We start from the raw sequence: 17956 nt of genomic DNA, 5'->3' as shown, positions 1-17956 counted from the left end.
ATCCACAGCGGGCTGAATTTGCACTTTCTAACCAGAAGTACGTGATTTGACAGAAAGGGGGAGGAAATTACAAAACTGAAAAGGTGAGTGCTTAAAGGGCACTTCAGATGTGGGAAAGTAGGGTGCTACATCTTTACACTCAGCGTGTAATTGCATTTGACATGTTGCCCTCTGGGATATACAGCAGTTAGATTGTGTGAATCAGTAGATCACAGTACACTGAACAGTACAATTCACAGTGCTTACTGTATTGCAATATACTGAAACATTGCAGTACGAATGATGTATCCGCTCCTTCTCCCCAATAGAACGCCTCTCTTGTTTTTTATCCTAACACAGAGCCTCTGGTGTGGACATTGACGTCAATGGCAGAAGAAGATCATTCCCTTTCGCCAATGCTATTCACACAATCTTTTTTTTAATGTGCCTAAAGCCGCATAATTTTCTTTCTCTCTCTGTCTATTACTCTATCTGGTGTACTTACCCTCCCAAAGCTCTAGCGTCTAGACCACCCCCATCTCTGCACAGGAGCTTGGGAACTTTTGTTGAAGATGCAACAAAAGCAACAATCTTGAGATTTATAACTCACACTTGTACATTAAATACATGTGGTATAATTTAACAGGACAAACCGGGTTCATCACCAGTGACACAGCACAGTTACCGACGAAATACAGTTAATCTAACATTACCGATACGGCACACAACCATAAAACTCTGATTAGCCTACAACATGCATTTCAAAGACCAGCCAATAGGCCTGAAAAAAACAACAGACATGTAAATAATAGGCAACAATATTGCCAGAAGCGCCTTAGTATTACTTTGGGCCCTGCAACTATACTGACATTTTGAAAGACCTTTCCTCCCATCACAATATGGCCTTTTAAAATGAATGCAGCAACAAATAGTAAACGGAGTGCCGTCCTATCAGAAACATCATATGAAACTCGTCAAGACAAGACGCAGGGCTGTATGGAATATGTCATTGGATTTGATTTGAGATTTGTATTTGGATATTTTATAGCTTGTTGCCTAATCTTCCAAGAGTCAAAAATAAAAGCATTCAAGCATACCATAATTGATACACAATTCAACACATAATTGTTGACACAACACATATCACGCACATACACACACACACACACACACACACACACACACACACGGCATTCACATTAAAATTCTTAATCAGCAATATAAAGTTGCGCAGATTCTGTTCTTTTTTGGCATTTTTTCATTGCATTGTAAAGTTGAAAAGATTTGTGAACAAAAAATACATCATAATTTCCAAAATCCACAACATGATTTTATCAAACGAATATATTCTGCATCAATCCACATTTGTTGGCGTTCAGCCTTTCCAGAACAAGATTTTCACTGCCTCAATAAGCCATAGAAGTCGTCATTAAGCACGAAAGCAACGGATTCCCCCATTTAGCAGCATCGTCAGTAACAACAATGTAAAAACAGCAAGACCACCAGAAGAAGATTACAGCTGCCGGCGCCACTAGCAGACATGTCCACTTTATCTGCGTGTGGCTCTCCTAACAAGCTTCTTGGCTGGCGTGAGTAGCACTCCTGTGTCCTGGGCTTGTGAATATGCATCGTGTGCTCGCTTTCTGGTGATTTCTTTTGGCCTGATAGTGTTTTATGTCATTGGAGCAGACAGGGGTTTGCTGCAGTGGTTAGTTTGTGTGCATGTCCTTCACGTCTGTATGAACAGCGAGGGAGTTGGTATAATGAAATTTACCTCACAGGCCAAACAAGCACAGCTGCACAGCACGAGCATGCGGACATTTATTATTGAACAGCAGGCTTTCATTATTCATACCAGTGGGTTTCTGTGCACTCAGCAGATACACTTCTTTGAGTCTGTTTGTTCATCACACAGACATCTATGAATATTTAGTGGTGGACGTTTACAGTCGGATAAAGCATGTTTGCTAAATGAATGTCCAAAGCAATCAAAGGTCTTTGTAACACAATACAATGTGGGCTGTGTCCAACTACTCACTCAGTATAAGCTTCATCGTTGATGCTCTGAATGTAAAGTATAGCGGACAGAGAGCCTCTGTTGAGTCACATGGATTTCTTTTCATACAGAGAAAATATTTGATGAATGGGGAAAAAAGACAACAGCGTGTGTTATGCGTGCACATAAACGAACATTTCTAGAGCTGTGTAATTCCATGCATGAAGAGTATTGCCAAGGCAATATAAATAGCGCTACATGTGGGCACAGTTTTGCTAATTTTGCTCGTTTTGTCAATTGGAAAAAAAAAATAGATATAATAGAGAACAGCCAAGGGTTGTTATTTTACATTTCAAGCTGTCTCTACTGCGATCAACGTTTGTTTTCTTATCGTCTGAAGCAACTTCTGGAACTTGTTTACAGCTGACTGGCAACATTACAGCTCAGAACAGCCAGCCAGCACATGGATCCGTGCCTACCTGAGCACCTGAGTGCTGAGCGCCAGGACTTTCCCTTTTTGATCCGGGCCGGATGTGTCATGAGGAGAGGCAGGGCGTGGCGCTAAATGACTGCCATGCTTCACACTCTGCTTGATGTGGATCTCTTGCTGTCCAACATGTACACGAAAAATGGCCGTGAACCGACTCCAGCGCCAAAACTCCAGCGTACAGCGAGTGGGAACTCTACACAGAGCAGCTTTTGTTTATGCCAGCGTCTCGAAAACAATATGAGGAGGAATACTCTGCAGTAAAAAAAAAGTTATTGAGGCGTGGAAGTAAGTTTATTTTCCTTTATCCCTTGCCACAAGCTTCCTGTTAAGTTTCCGTCTACCTGCAAACCTAGTTAGCATACCAGTCTGAGCCCAACCTGTCAGCACCAGTGCTGCAGGTGCATAATTTCAGCCTGGCAACAAGAGGTCTGCGTGCGTGTGTGTGTGTTTGTGTGTGTGTGTGTGTGTGTGTGTGTGTTTGCGTGTGTGCGTGCGCCTGTTTTTATAGCACCTAACTGGTGAGGGCCTGCAAGGTGTCATCTCACAGCTGGAGGGGTGCCGGCTGGTACAGAATTTTAATTGGCAGGAAGACACACTGGCACATGTCATTATATGTTCTGCCAACGTGATCTGCTGTGAAGGCTAGGGAGGAGGTATTGTGTGTGTGTGTGTGCGTGTGTGTGTGTGTGTGTGTGTGTGTGTGTGTGTGTGTGTGTGTGTGTGTGTGTGAGAGAGAAGATTTTCCAGTAATATTGGGCATCTATTTGCATCGATCTTCGAGAGGAACTTCTTCGAACCCCGTGTGCTTTCAGAGTATTTCAACATGTTCAGTGTGTTTGTGCATGTGCAGCAGGGACCGCTTACTGTGCAGAGGCACCAGCTCTCAAATTCAACAGTCTGCTCCCACCAACAGTGGAAAAGTAATAAGTCCAAATCAACCAGTTCTTACTTTTGAATAAGACTGAAGGCCAACAGGAAAACATCAGCATTTAATTATCTTGAAATGTGTGAGCTGTTTTTAAAGGGAATGAAGATACCGTTTCAGCCTTGTGTGCCTAAGCGAGAGATAATGAAAGAACAAATCGAAATGCAGAGCTGCCTCATTAGAATAACAAAAATGATGAGACAGCCGTCTCACTTTTGGTGTCGAGCCTCTGCAGTCGCAAAGGAAAAGTCTTTCAACCAGTTGACGGGAACTCCTTGATACAGTTGGAGTTTGACAACATACATTTTTCCCTCCTTCTCCCTTGTTTTGTTAGGAAACTGATCTGCATGTTGTCCTGCACTGAATATCTGCATTACTAATTTAAACCAGCTGCTGGTAAGCTTTGCGAGTTTGATCTCTGCTCGCTCTGCCATTGGCTTCTGTGGCTCTGCCAGTTTCCCTGATTAGATGTCTGTGTTTTGATGTTTGCAGCTGTTCATAGAAAGAAACCGAGTGTTCAGGAAAAAGGACAAAATGTTCGGGCTAATTTATTCTACAGAACGCGACTTCAACTTCAAGCTTCGAGAAAGGGCTTTAGGAGAGTGTTACAAAACAAGTCAGCGTCCTTGATGCACACGTGGTCTTTTGCTGTAACCTTTACTGATTAAATGATTCAATAACTAAAAGACAAACTGTTCTATTCATTATATTTGTGACTAGACTTGCATGGATTCTTCTGCAATACTTGATAAGTCTAAAAAAAACAACCTTAGAAGGTATTAAAACATATTTAATTTAAAAAAGTCTTCTTCCTGCAGTAATGTCTGTACTACAATGTTTTGGTTTGTATGTGTTTCTGATTGTGAGGCTGTTGGGAAACATTATACACCTAAAACTAAAAATGGGACTGTAGAAGAGTATGCGCCCAGGAGGCTGTTGAGTCCTCATTGGTGGTGTTTATTCAGCACTACCAGACTTCAAGCAAACACCAGCTCTATTGCTACAGCGTTTACAGTAGGATGTGCTTCGTCTTTAAAGTGAGCGAGTGTTGACTTTATCTTGAAATTAAATAAACTGAAATTCATTATCTGTCCATTTATTTTCAGCAAATTATCTGGGTGGGGTTAATTTGGGTAATTATATCATTAGAAAATATTGTGATACATCGATTCTTCAGGGAAGGACTGAGAAAAATAACGATAAATAATGACTCTCAGACTTTGAAGGGCATTTCATTTAAATTCCAACTCCCTTTCTGCTCGTGTCTCTCTCGACTCTCTTCTTGCAATATCTAGTTTCACAGCACCAGAGACTGTGATGACACACTGTGGCTAAAAGAAGTTGCATTGTTGCTAGTTCTTAGTGTTTTTTTTAAATAGATATGCACTGTTTTTCATGCTTTCTCAGTAGATTGAATCAGCCCCTTTTTTCCCCTTTTTCCAAAAAACGACTCTCGAAGAAACACTGGTTGCTGTCGTGTAGCTGCGTGTGTGTTTGTATCTAGGGTCCGTCTCTACCAAGCACTCCAAGTAAAAGGCCCTTGACCTGCTCCATATGGAGGGGTCCTCTGCTGCATTGTGTGGCAGTGTGAGTGAGTAAACGCCCCATTAGAATTCATTAGAGCCTCTCGTTGGACATATTGTCCCGAGTGCAATGAGCCGCACCAGTGCAGGCCCCCTGCTCTCCCCCGGCACGTGCCGTCCCCGCCCTGCTTTGTGTTCGCACACAATGGATGAGCAATCCCAAATCTCCCTCTTCTCCTCCCTCTCATATTGCATCCATTCATCAGTCGCTATCACTGTTTTGACACATCACCCTGATCTGAGCCTATTGCTCCCCTCCTTCACCCCTTTATCCCTCTCTCTCTTTTGTGTTCACCTTCTGTGCCTTTGCCGTACTTGGGATATTATAAAGTGACCAATGGCGTCCCACTGCAGCCGTTGCCATGGTGATAGGTGACAGCGGGAAGCACCACCCCTAGATGTATGGATCGTAAAAGCAGGAAGACAGTGGTAATGGGTGCACAGAGAGAAATAAGGCTGGCTGGCTTGGCCGGATTGAAAAATGTAAGAAGGAAAAAAAGGAAGGGAAAGAAGAGCAGGTATGTTAAACATTTCTCTGTGCTGCGATCATCTGTGATCATTAAATACTTATATGGGCTGCAGTGATGGCCCTCCTCCATCATACTGGCAAGGCACTGTCAGTGAAGGAGGAAAAACTAGGGGGAAGAAGCAGGCAATGCAGAGAGAAACCAAAGTTCTCTCACAAAGGTCTTTGAGCTGCCTCGTCCATTAATTTAGGATATAATTGGAAATGGAAGACTGTAATTTTCTCAGTGTTGGATCTGTCATTTCAGTTCTCCACATCCATTCTTTCACGGAGCCGCTATTGTGCTGAATAGTCAGAAATCGGTCTCAGAAAGAGTTATTGCCAGAACTTCATACATGCTTCACACACTTTCAGCCTTTTGTGGAAAATCAAAAATAGCTACAACTAGAAATACTCTGTTTGGTAGTCCGGTAAGTCTCCCTATAAAACACTTTTTAACTTTTGGAAGAGACACATCTAAACCCCCGGACCTGCTCGAAGGACTCAGAGAAAGTGCATAAATCAGCTGTCTGATATGCTGTGTGTGAATAGTGCGTTGATGCTAAGATTGTTAGTACGTATAAAATTGTAGGCCTTTTGTTTGTCAGATTATGTCAGACTTGTCCACCAGATAATTTACGTAGCTTCAGTCAAAGGGCATCGGTTTGCTGGATAGTTTTAAAATCAATTGTTACGTGTTACTGTCATGGCAGCATCTCAGTCGTGGCAGCAGCGGACTGCTCTTACGCGTAAGTCATTAATGCCTCTGCAACACTTCTGCAGTCTGAGCAAAGTCCTGACACATCACAAACATAATGGCTTCATGAGCCACTTTCTTGTCTTACTACATCTGCTCATTAGAAATAATTTCTTCCGCTGGACTCGTCTTCAAAATCCCTTTCAATTTAAAGGTAAACATCCTACCGGATCTCCCATTGAACGACTTCAATGAGGCACATCTCCCCCGCTAATGTTTTCCATCGTTACTGTCGAACAGTTGAATGTGTTAAATTCTTGCCTGACTGAGTTTCATGGTTAGTGAAACTCCTTTTGTCTTCCATGGAAAGAAAAAAAACAAAACCTTGACATGAAGTTGTCATAATGAACAGCCTGTATTTGTGTCGTGGGACACCTTTGGAGGTAACTGATGTCTCGTCATACCACCTTGTTAAATGCTGTCTGATGAGCCTTTTACGCAGAGCCACAAGGTTTCTTTTCACTTTGTGTGCCGCACAGAGCTCAACCCGGGTCGCTTGTTATGGTTTTGCAACTTTGAATGGGTTTGAGTTTAGTCTCTCTCTCTCTCTCTCTCTCTCTCTCTCTCTCTCTCTCTCTCTCTCTCTCTCTCTCTCTCTCTCTCTTTCATTTTATGTTTCTTTCACTGTCAGAACCCAGATGATGTGTAAGCAATTTCCTCTAAAAAGATGACAGCGTTATTCTCACGGGAGCAGCGCTGTCCTATGTCATCATGTCATAGTATGCTATTGGAAACCCCTGTGGACGAATGCAGCACATATATGTGTGTGTACGTATGTATGTATGTGTGTGCAGTAGTGAGTGCTTGTGTGTGTTAGAAAATGTTCAGACAGCGGTCTCAACTTATGTCCAATCAGCTCGGCAACAAATTGTATGCTGCAGTCATTAATCACACACAGAGATGGCACGAACGCGCTGTGGCGAGGCAGTCTGAGCAAGTCTTTGAAAAGCGATGCGAGCTCACGCCGTTAATGATGTGTCAACAAATACCAAGGAGATGTAATTGAGCCTGTGATACTGTAAAGAGGGAAAAATATACAAGTCGATGTTTTCAGGATGCATTATGCAGAGACACAGTCTCGTAAGCTCGCTTGTGACAGTTACCAAAACAGCATAAACTAGAAGTACCTCAGAACAGAAATGTTGAGGATACAGTAGTCTTCCTTTCTCCTTTAGTCTTCGTTTAGTCAACCAACAGGAATGAAGCTCGATAAACACTTGTGGTTTTATGATTCTATGGATGACTTTGAAACACAGATCCTCTTCAGTAACGGCTGAACATGTAAGCCAACGTTTGAGCGGGGCATTTTTGCTCTTTTTTTAAATATCTATTTGAAACCAAAGGAAACTATAAATCTCTACTCTATATGAAAAGCTCACCCCGAGGAGCTCAGGTGGGCAGAATCAATATCACTTAACACCTACCCCTACACTTATATTTTGCTTTGGAGGCCGTCATCATCTCCTGTTATGCCATTCATGAAGTGCTTGTTTGTTTTTAAGTGCGTGCGTGTGTGTGTGTGTGTGTGTGTGTGTGTGTGTGTGTGTGTGTGTGTGTGTGTGTGTGTGTGTGTGTGTGTGTGAAAAAGACTGTCCAGGATATTGGAATGGAGAAGGGCAGATCGATAGACAGACATTCAGCAGCAGGTCTTTTATTTTCTATATTAGTATTAGCTACAGTCTATTTATTACTATTCGTTTATGGGCCCGTATGAGCAAATTCATTTTAATGTACTATCGCTGCAATTTATGTGATGTGATTTTCGTTTTAATAAAAGAGGAAATCCTTGAAGTCAAACTTTTGTCCTCATTGCTCATTATACAATAATAGCAAAGTAAATAATATATAGTTAATATGAGTTTAAGTAATGTATTAGTAAATAGTGACCCGGAAATATGACTTTGTGTTGTCGTCCCCACCCCATGTGAAGCTCCAAATATCCTTTTTCCCCCCAGAAAAATAGGATCCACTTACAAACAATTAACGTCAACAAGTTATTAACCGAGCCAAACATTCACACTCACAGGGTTTACAATACAGGAACATTCAAAGCCAAAAAGCACAAATGACTAGAAATAAATTCCCCTATATCTCAGGATTTACAGCTCAAGGACACTCAATTAAAGCCAACAGCACCTTCACAAAATACACCGCTCTCAACCTCAAATAAGAGAAGCATTTGAACCGCCTGAGTGGTACAGCACGGGCTGCTGCTCCATTAGACCCTCACTATTAATGAGAGAGCTCAGCTCCAGCATCAGCTGCTGGGAGGTCCTGCTCTTGCTGAACCAGCCGGTTGTTGCTTATCTGTCTGTCCCGTTACTCTTTCCTCCCTCACCTCGTCATTTGGAGCTGGTGGACTCTCAGCACAGCATTTTTTAAATAAATCAGTTGTCTTGAAATATGTTAGAGCTTCAGAATCTGTTTTTCTTTCCACCTTTCAGCCTTTTTTTTATACATTATTCATTTAAATTGTCTTTTTTTTTTCAACTCCACGCTTTCTGCCTGGATTTCATTTGATATTTCCCGCGTGACATGATGGACGAGTCGGTGCCGCGGGCCTTGCATTATAGTTATGGACGCCCCATTTGGCATTTGCCAGAATTCCCAGAGCCTGGATTTACTCAAGATAAAAAAGTGGTAACAATCTTTTAACTCTCGACAAGAAAGCTGCCTTTATTGTGAGCCATTTATTATTTGAGATTGTGGTTTGACATCATTTTTCATGCTTTTGTGTGTTTTCAAGATGACCCTTCTGAACATAGAGTGGATGTTACAGTAAGCAGTGTTGCGCCTGGAGGTTAAAGGTGAACACCATTCAAAGTTTACACCTCCACCTGGGCACGAGTTAGTTAGCCTTTCTTTACTACAAATTCTAGAAAATGGCAGCGCACACCGGGTCAAGAGGTACCCAATTATGAGAAAATGTGTGTGTGTGTGTGTGTGTGTGTGTGTGTGTGTGTCTGTGTGTGTGTGTAGGTGATGGAGCAACTGTGGGAGGTAATAAAATAAAAATGATCTCGAAAGAGTGGAGCGGGCATCTTGTTATTTAAGAAGTGGGCAGGGATTTAAACTGTGTTTGGGTTTTGTAACATTGCCCACACATCTCATTCAAACCACTTAAACAAGGGCTTTCAGGAGTGCAGGTTCTCATTCTCTCCTTTTATGGGCATGTTTGCCCCCCCTTTAAGACACTTCCAAGATGAATCACCTCAACAAAGCTTTTTACTGGGCTCCCTCTCTCTCCCCGCAAACAATCTATTGCTGGGCCTCTTCCTAGAATAGCCTTCCTTGCCCTACATTTTTATGGATACGGTCAATAATCATGTTTATCCCTCAAAGACGGCTACTCTGCTAAGAATACAGCGGGATATTAAAAGTACCAGACGTCACTTAATGTTTAATCAGAGCTTAAACGAGGCCTTATCACTGTCAATCCCATTCAATCAGTCGGCCCACCTGATCTCTATAATTCCACACACTTGCTCTAATTATACCATTACAGCAGAGAGACATGGTAATACTGTATGAAGATGCTTGGATCACTTCAGCCTCTGTATCCGCAAAGGTTTTAAGAAGTCCTCCTTGTTTTGGTGTGAATGGCGACTTGGGTTGAAGCAGCCCAGCAACGCAGCCCTTGATGCCGTTAGCATGGGTGAGTGGACAGACAAAGTGCTGAGGTTTGTTCGTCGGTGAAACAGATGAGGCAACATGGCTGCTATTCTGTTGCATTTTCTATTTCTTTAGGATCCTGTTAAACTGTATTTCTTCTGTTTTTATTTCCTCCTCACGTGCCCTTCGTACTCCTAAACCTCCATTCTGGTGTTGAGCAAAACAACGTGTGTTTTTTTCCTTCCTCGTTGTCTCTGCTATTGTGGTAAAAACCTATAAGGTATAACAAGAATTATCAAACTAATAAAGTTTTGTCTTCTGTTCCTTCATACCATCCCCCCCTCTCTCCCGCTCCACCCGACTCCTGTAGGTAGGGGTGTCGCAGCAGAAGGATGCCGCTGGTGAAGCGCACCATCGAGCCGAGGCACCTGTGCCACACGGTGCTGCCAAGGAACATCAAGAATGAGCTGGAGTGTGTGACTAACATCTCCTTGGCCAACGTCATACGTCAACTCAGCAGCCTCAGTGAGTGGCACGCACACACACACACGCACGCACACACGCACGAACAAACATACATTGTCTCACATACAGTATAATCTCATACCTATTTGAACGGACACACGTGGTGCGCATGCACCTCGGCTCCCCGTAAATCGAATATCTCACCGCTACGATATTAGGTACTGAGTCAGCTAATGCCCACTTGTCACTTTTTATTTCCTGGACAGTACATCACAGGTATAACACAATTCAGAAAACTAACTGACATATTTGATAATCCTGTACATTCACGATTTCACAATTGCATATTTTTGTGAGTAGGTTTATGATGAAACTTCAATTGGGATTTTTAATCGACTCCCGTGCTTGTGGTTCATGCTTTTTCTTTTCTACTTATATTTTGTTCTTTTCATAAACACTTAGCTAAAATTAGTAGTGATATCTGTTCTTCAAAGCACAATACAATACAAATATTTTTTGTTAGTATCAGCGCAGCCCATCTGCAGCTCAGCTCACCCACACTTAACTGCTCCAGTTGTCTCATGTTTGAATGATGTCATTGACAAATCTTTTAATGACTTTGTTCATCACCTGCGCTGTGAAAACCCCAGATCTGTTCTGGTCGTTCAGTTGTAAAATCCTCGCCCATAACGGAGCGTTGCTTCTGCCGAGCAGCGGACACCATTGTCAGCTGAGGGATCAATCACGCGGGGCAGCAGTAGAGACGCCAGCATCTGGTTCAATAGTCGTTGAGAAGACTTTACTGACAGCCAACAGCGCAGCTAAAAGCATTGGAGCGGCCAACGGACACAAGTCATGCTGCCCTGACTCTCGCTGTCCAGCGTGCTGTCGTACCTGTCTGAATAGAGTTATCATTACAAAACATTGAAAAAAGTAACAGTTTTCCTCTTCAGATAAATCTTCATCTTTCTCTTTTTCTCTAAATCTGGTATCACACAGCTGTCTGCGCTAAAACACCTCTAGCACTCAAATCTCCATCTGAGCCTCCAACGTTAGCTTCCCGAGGGACTTCTAGCCACCACTGACACAGCGTTTCTCGACTCTCAGTATCAGTGATCACACATCTTTAAGCTGTGATGCTTCACAAAGGACAACAGCACTTCTAGTTTTCTGTGATTGTGAACGACAGAGCATTGGAGTTGACTTCTTCAAAACAAAAGGGCCGACAAGTCCCCAGAGACAGCTGATGTAAAACATAACGGCTGGTGAAAAGTGAGGAATTACACTTTGAAGAAATTGAATTGAAAGACAATTGTTCTCGTTATTGCTGCGTGTAAAATTGTTTATGGCTTCGATGGTTGTTTTTAAAAAAACAAAACAATTTCTGCTTGTGTGTGTGCATGCAGGTAAATATGCAGAAGACCTGTTTGGAGAGCTGTTCAACGAGGCCCACACCTTCTCTTTCCGGGTCAACTCCCTGCAAGAGCGCGTGGACCGCCTCTCCATCAGTGTCACACAGCTGGACCCCAAAGAAGAGGAATGTGAGTAATGGAGCCACACACACACACACACACACACACACACACACACACACACACACACACACACACACACACACTTACTCATTCACTCTTTCTCTGAAAGGTTAAAAGGTTTTCCGTCAGTCACACCTTCACCTCTTATTGCACCAAACAAGCTGGATGAGCACTTGTTGGTTCCTTTGAGTGTGTTCGTGTGTGATGGAGCTCGCTTCCCCCCTCCCGCCGTCTCCCCACCTTGCCATTGTTAATGGCTGTTTTTAGAGGAACAGGCAGCTATGAGACAATGTCATTTTTCACCCTCAATAGTACAAATCATTGCCTCCACTTGAAACATTCTGAGTTTCACTTTGGCTGGATGCTTGTGTACCCACTCAAGGTCCTCTCTTGAGGAGGAGAAATTGGATCTGCGATCAGGCGGCATCTGCGCTGAGCAATAATAAAAAGGAATGCGATAATCAGCGAGACTGTCAGGTAAGCCGGGTTAGCCTGAGAGAGGGGAGGACGGATCAGAGGCTAGTGTCAGTAGAGGAGAGTGCAGCGGGTGCAAGGTAAAAAGAGAGGGAATCGCAGCGGTGTAATCCCATGCTCCAAGGCGCCGTATCGATTCCCCAGGGGCCAGCAGTGTGTTTACGGCTCTGCACAATGCTACTCTAACTGCTTCCTTGTCACTGACACAGAGACAGTAAAAAGCTCACTGGGCTGGACGCGCTGCTTATGGCTTTCCTGTGAATGTAAGCACAGGCCTTGAGAGGCCTTTTCACAAGCCAATTCATTGTTTCTTAGATTTAAAGACTCAAAGGTTTGTGTTTTAAAATGCTTGAGGAACGGACTCTTCAAGATCCAGATTACTCACACTTGCTTTGCGTCCTTTTTTCTTCTTCTTCTTCTTACTACCTCACCTCTTCCTCCACCTGCCATTCTCTTGCCATTTCCTACTTCGTCTTCGTCTTTCTCATCCCAGCACTCTTTCCTCTAACCCTGTCCCTGTAGCCATCCTAATTGAATGATTGTGTGGGATCTAATTGTGGAAGTCTGTTGTGCACGATGTCTCAACCGATAAGTGAGTCCATATTATTCTTCAGAGGTTGAAGGGCAAAAGACACACTTATGCACTCCTTTTCTCTTGCAACAAGGCTGACCTAGTTTACCCTGCAGCGGGTAAGATAATATCATTGATCTTATTAGATACACATCAACAAATTGACCTGGGGAAATAACAGTAACAACAAAGCGGGTCTTTGTATCGTCTTGGCACATGGGTCCTTGTTCATGTTCATGTGATGGTTCTGCATCTGGACACAGATGAGGGGTGATTTTGTGTGTACGCGTGTGTCTGATGCGTCCCTTCATAAATAAGCTTGACTTCTCACCCTTTAGCCTTAAGCACTGGCGAGAGAGACAGTGGATAAGGATCAGCTCAGTTGCAGTTTAAGTGGGTGGTGGTGGGGTGGGAGTCGGAGGGGAGGAGGAGAGTAAGAAAGATGGAAGGATAGAGGGATGGGCGCATAATACAGGGCACTGCAGCAAAAGCAGTGGAGTGTAAAAGGATTGTACCGCAGAATGTTCTGGGCCAGGTAGAAATGGCCTCCTCTGCAGGTTGCAGTCATTTCCCACTCAGTTCAACTCCTCCACACGCACTCATAACCAAATAAATGGACAAACCTGCATTTAACTTCCCTGTCCCGACCCTTGTAAAAAAAAATCAAATCACTATAATAGCAAAAAGGGTGTGTGGTGAGAGGAGAGGAGTCAGATACATGTGACAGATAAATAAATGAACAGTCGTGGGAGGGGTTCTGTGAGGGGTTTTGTTTACCGTAAATGCCCCTCTTCGCCCCCACCCCCACCCTGTCTTTATCCTCTCAAACACATGCTGCTGTACACAGTTGAAAGTGTATGCTTTTAGCACAAGCGTATGACTTGCCTTGTAATTGTCTGTGTGGGTCCGTGGTTGGCATGAGAGGGGGAGGGAAGAAGAGCGGGAGAAGTGCAGGCAGGGATGGGACCATAAATCAGGACAGTAGAGGGATAAATGAAGGGAGGGAGGATGGGGGTCGGGTAGGATGGAGCACAGCGGAGCACACGATATGTATTTTACAGATACTGTTCACAAGTTCCCTCGCGGGCCTCTTTGAAGTTCTTTAAAACCCTCAATCACACAAAAAAAGAACATTTAGTGACCAACTGACAGATTACACTCGGGAACGGTTTCTGATTCATTCACAGCTAAATTATGCTGGACGCCAGTAGAGTGACTCATCATCACTTACAGCGGGGCGTCTTAATACAGGCAGGAATTGTAAAAATATATGTGAAATTCAGCATATTTTAGGAGGCCCATCAACACCTCTACTGGTTTTGCCACCTCAGTCCCCACCCCCTCCTTCAACAGGTGTGTGGTGGAGAGCATCCTCACTTCCTGCATCACAGACAGGTGGTTAAGACTGCACAGAAGATCATTGGCAGCAGTCTACACGCGATCAGTGACATTTACCACAGCACGTGCTGGAAAACAGGTCTCTTGCATCATTCGGGACCCTGCATCAGGGCTAGAACCGCCAGGCTGATGAACAGCTTCTCCCCAGATGCTGTGAGACCAGGCGGCAAACTCTGCCTCGTCTTGATTTTTAACTGAGACCCCAGTAATTCATCAAGTGAATTACTAAAAATACAGCTGCACAGATGAGTCAAGCCAAATCTAAAAAGCAGTATATGCCAACTTAAACGAGGGGGGTGTTTAACAATTTCAAATCAGTGCAACACAAGGCACCTTACAGAGGTCATGAACTCCAGATAGTTGCCACTTGCATAAAAACAGTGTCAAAATTCATCGAAAAATCCCTGAGATTTCCAATGCTATACATCATTAACTTAAAGAGCAATGTGTTCGACAACTGTATTAAAAAATGTGCATGTATTATATAAGTATGGTTTGGTTACAGTGCATATATAGTTACATCACATTCCCTGCCATTACTTTCCTCCCTCCTTTAACACAGTTGGCCCTATCTGAGGGTCTAAAAATCAGTTTTTATGGAATATAGAAAATAGTCAAATATAACAGTGAGGTCTGGCTGTGCAATGTAAACGTAGCACTATGGATGCATCGCATGTGCACATTATACATACTAATATCACATGCATATTCATGCTGTGGCTTGACTGAATACTTGATGGGTTGCTATGTACTTAAACATCTTATTTTCAGTATTGGGAATAAACATCAGTCTCAGCTGTTTCCCATGCTTACACAGATACAAAACAGCAGGAGGCGTACAGGATTCAAATGTTGCACAGACCCACTGAAGGGAATGATGGGAATGATGACACAGAGTGTAAAAGACATGAAAAATGTTCAGCTGAAGGTCGGAGCGATTTGAGACGCGGTTGAGGCCAGAGTGATGTATGCAGTGTCATTGGTGTGCCAGTGGTTGAGGTCAAAAGTGCTTAATCAGATGGATTAATGCATGTTCAGACTGTACACACATGTACACACATGTACACACACAAACACACTCACCTTGCTAAAACCCCTCAAGCTTTTAAAGCGTATCATCCCTCATGTTGCCCTTTAGGCCTCCACTCTCCTTCACCTCTTCCTCCCCTCCTGAACCCCCTTCCATATCACACACACACACACACACACACACACACACACACACACACACACACACACACACACACACACACACACACGCACACATTCTCTGTATGTGGTGTCCACCACTGCCTATTCCCATCTCTCTGATTGATCTCTGCTCTCCCTCCATCTTGCGTGAATGCTATTTGTGTTCTGTCAGGCTAGCCTCCCACTATCACTCCAGCCAACCAAACTAATGGCCTGCATCTCCTGTTTAATGGCACCGTTATATCACCGCACTGGCTGCAGGCCATTTTGGAGGGGCCACAAAGCCACCCCTAGTCCCCCTGGGATCTAACTGTTGCATTATGTACTCCATAGTCCCGTTCTGCTTCTTCTCTTCTCTGCCGTTCTGTGTCTCTGTTTCTGTATTTTATAAGACACTTCTTCTTCTATTGCCAATTTTCTTTTATTCTCTTTGAGTCTCTCACATGACTCCTTGATCTTTCATTATTTGCATTTCTTTGTTTTCCTTGCTTTTTTCAGTGTTTGTTAACCCTCCTCGGCTCTTATTTTCCAAATCTATCCTTAGCTCCCTTTCATCTCTGTGTCTTTCTCGTTCTCCCTACTAAGGTCTATTCATAGAAGCTTTGCAGGCATGACTGTTAAAACACTTGCACCTGTACCTGTACACCCTGTTTACAATATCTATATATTATAAAACTACAAAAAAAAAATCTGAAATTAACTCTGGAACTTCTATTTGTGATATAATGTGTCTTTATTTATTTTTGTCTTTATTTCCCGAGAGCGAGTTGAGAGTGTTAAGATGAGTCATCTGCTTAAAGGCATTTAGCACTTCAAATGATGCGTTTACGTCCCACAAACTCCCGCCAGAGATTTTCAGATGAGATTCAGTGTTTTAATGTGCTTTCTCTTTTGCGCACATGCACACGGGGCCCCTAGTAGACCTGTTGCGAGCAGTCGATACAGGAAACAATGGAATGTGCTCGAGAGCTTCGTGCACACTATTGCGGGGTTAACAAGTAAACTAAAAGAGAGTTCAGTGACCACTGTGTTTTAGAGTTGGTTTAACACTAAATATTGAGGAGAGAAGACTGGCTTTCTCACTAATAATCACAAATATTGGTGGGACCTGATCCCCTGTCCTCTAAAGCTTGGTCTTCTTTAATTAAATACAATAAATTATTAGAATGGATAAAAATACTCATTAAATAAATTGCACAGTATGTGACAATTTCATTATAACACCAAAGTATAGTACATTTTCTACAACCAATTATATTGTGGAAGTTATCTTCTCAATATCTCGGGTGTTTAATCAATGCTGCAAATCTTATGGCACTCTTACATTTGTAGTCCTTTGTGTTAAAAGTGCCAGATATAAAATTGGGAGCATTTCTATTGCCTCTCAGTGGCTCTCGACGTGGGGACGGCTAACAGTGGCTCGCAGCTAACAATGTGCAAACAAGTGCAAACAACGGCAAAAGTGCCCGTAGAGCTAACCGTGTTTACCTGAAGAAGAGGGTGAGTGCCACTTTTCCACGATGACACCATCAGTCGGGACGGCGTTATCAGGTGTGAACGCTCAGCAATTATGCAGACGGTATAATTTACTCTCATGATAGGTCACCCAGAAGCATTGTGGGTGATGACCAGCAAGCAGCAGTAAGAAACACTGTGATTAAAGCCTTCTAAAGTCCAAACCAAAATGTTGAGCAGATGCATACAGTTCGTCTCCTCGCTTCTCGAGTTGCTTTGTAACATCCTGCACCAATCATGGTGTGGACACGAAGATAGAGGACGAGGACGAAATGAAAGAGAAAGGAACAATCAATAAACATAAGAGAAAGAAGGAAAAGATGAATAAAAGAAATGGAGCAAAAACTACAAGAAGAAAGAGGAGTTCAGGGCCGCAGGAGGGGAAATATAGGGCAGCATTTGCATTGAATGAAGAGCGTGTCTGCATGCTAGAAGACAGTTTGGCCTCTGCCTTTTCTTATCTTCAGAAGTTGTGTGCAGGATGGCATCTTGATGAGGGAACACATCATTTCCCTAGCGTGTGCGCGTGCGCGTGCGTGTGGGTGTGCATGTGTGTGTGTGTGCGATAAGATCTTCCTCACCTGTCTTTGGTTGAGAGTGTTTCAGCTAGATGCTATCTATGTCAGAGAGATATGAGAGAGAGAGATAAACTATCCGCCACTGGCTTACTGATAAGAAGGTTCACTGCCTTAGATCCGAGACTGAAGTCACACACACAGACACACAGACACACACACACACACACAAACTTATTCACTCATAGTTCACTTACATTTTTCTCATTAGCTGAATGTCTTCACTAAATGGGTGTAATTGGTAGTTCAGCTGAATAAATGACATTTTGTAATTAGGATGGAGAACATCATGCTAAGATATTCATCTTTTTGTGTGTGCGTGTGTGTGTGTGTGTGTGTGTGTGTGTGTGTGTGTGTGTGTGTGTGTGTGTGTGTTTCTGCCCAC

General features: G+C 43.2%; 1 protein-coding gene across 4 annotated transcripts in view; it reads left to right on the top strand.

Moving 5' to 3' along the window:
* The window catches only part of wasf1 (WASP family member 1), a 52144-nt gene that overhangs the window by 12088 nt on the left and 22100 nt on the right, over positions 1-17956 (top strand). For all 4 annotated transcript variants that reach the window (XM_068576661.1, XM_068576662.1, XM_068576663.1 and 1 more), the window contains exons 2-3: positions 10218-10372; positions 11719-11853. In XM_068576661.1, the coding sequence (XP_068432762.1) occupies positions 10240-10372; positions 11719-11853 (268 nt within the window). In that variant the 5' untranslated portion in view covers positions 10218-10239. The remainder of the gene's footprint in view (positions 1-10217; positions 10373-11718; positions 11854-17956) is intronic.

Source organism: Clinocottus analis, unplaced genomic scaffold, assembly GCF_023055335.1.
Source record: "Clinocottus analis isolate CAN_PGR_092001 unplaced genomic scaffold, fCliAna1.0.p SCAF_15, whole genome shotgun sequence".
In the NCBI taxonomy this organism is placed as follows: domain Eukaryota; kingdom Metazoa; phylum Chordata; class Actinopteri; order Perciformes; family Cottidae; genus Clinocottus; species Clinocottus analis.
This window is presented reverse-complemented; position numbering and strand designations above follow the sequence as displayed.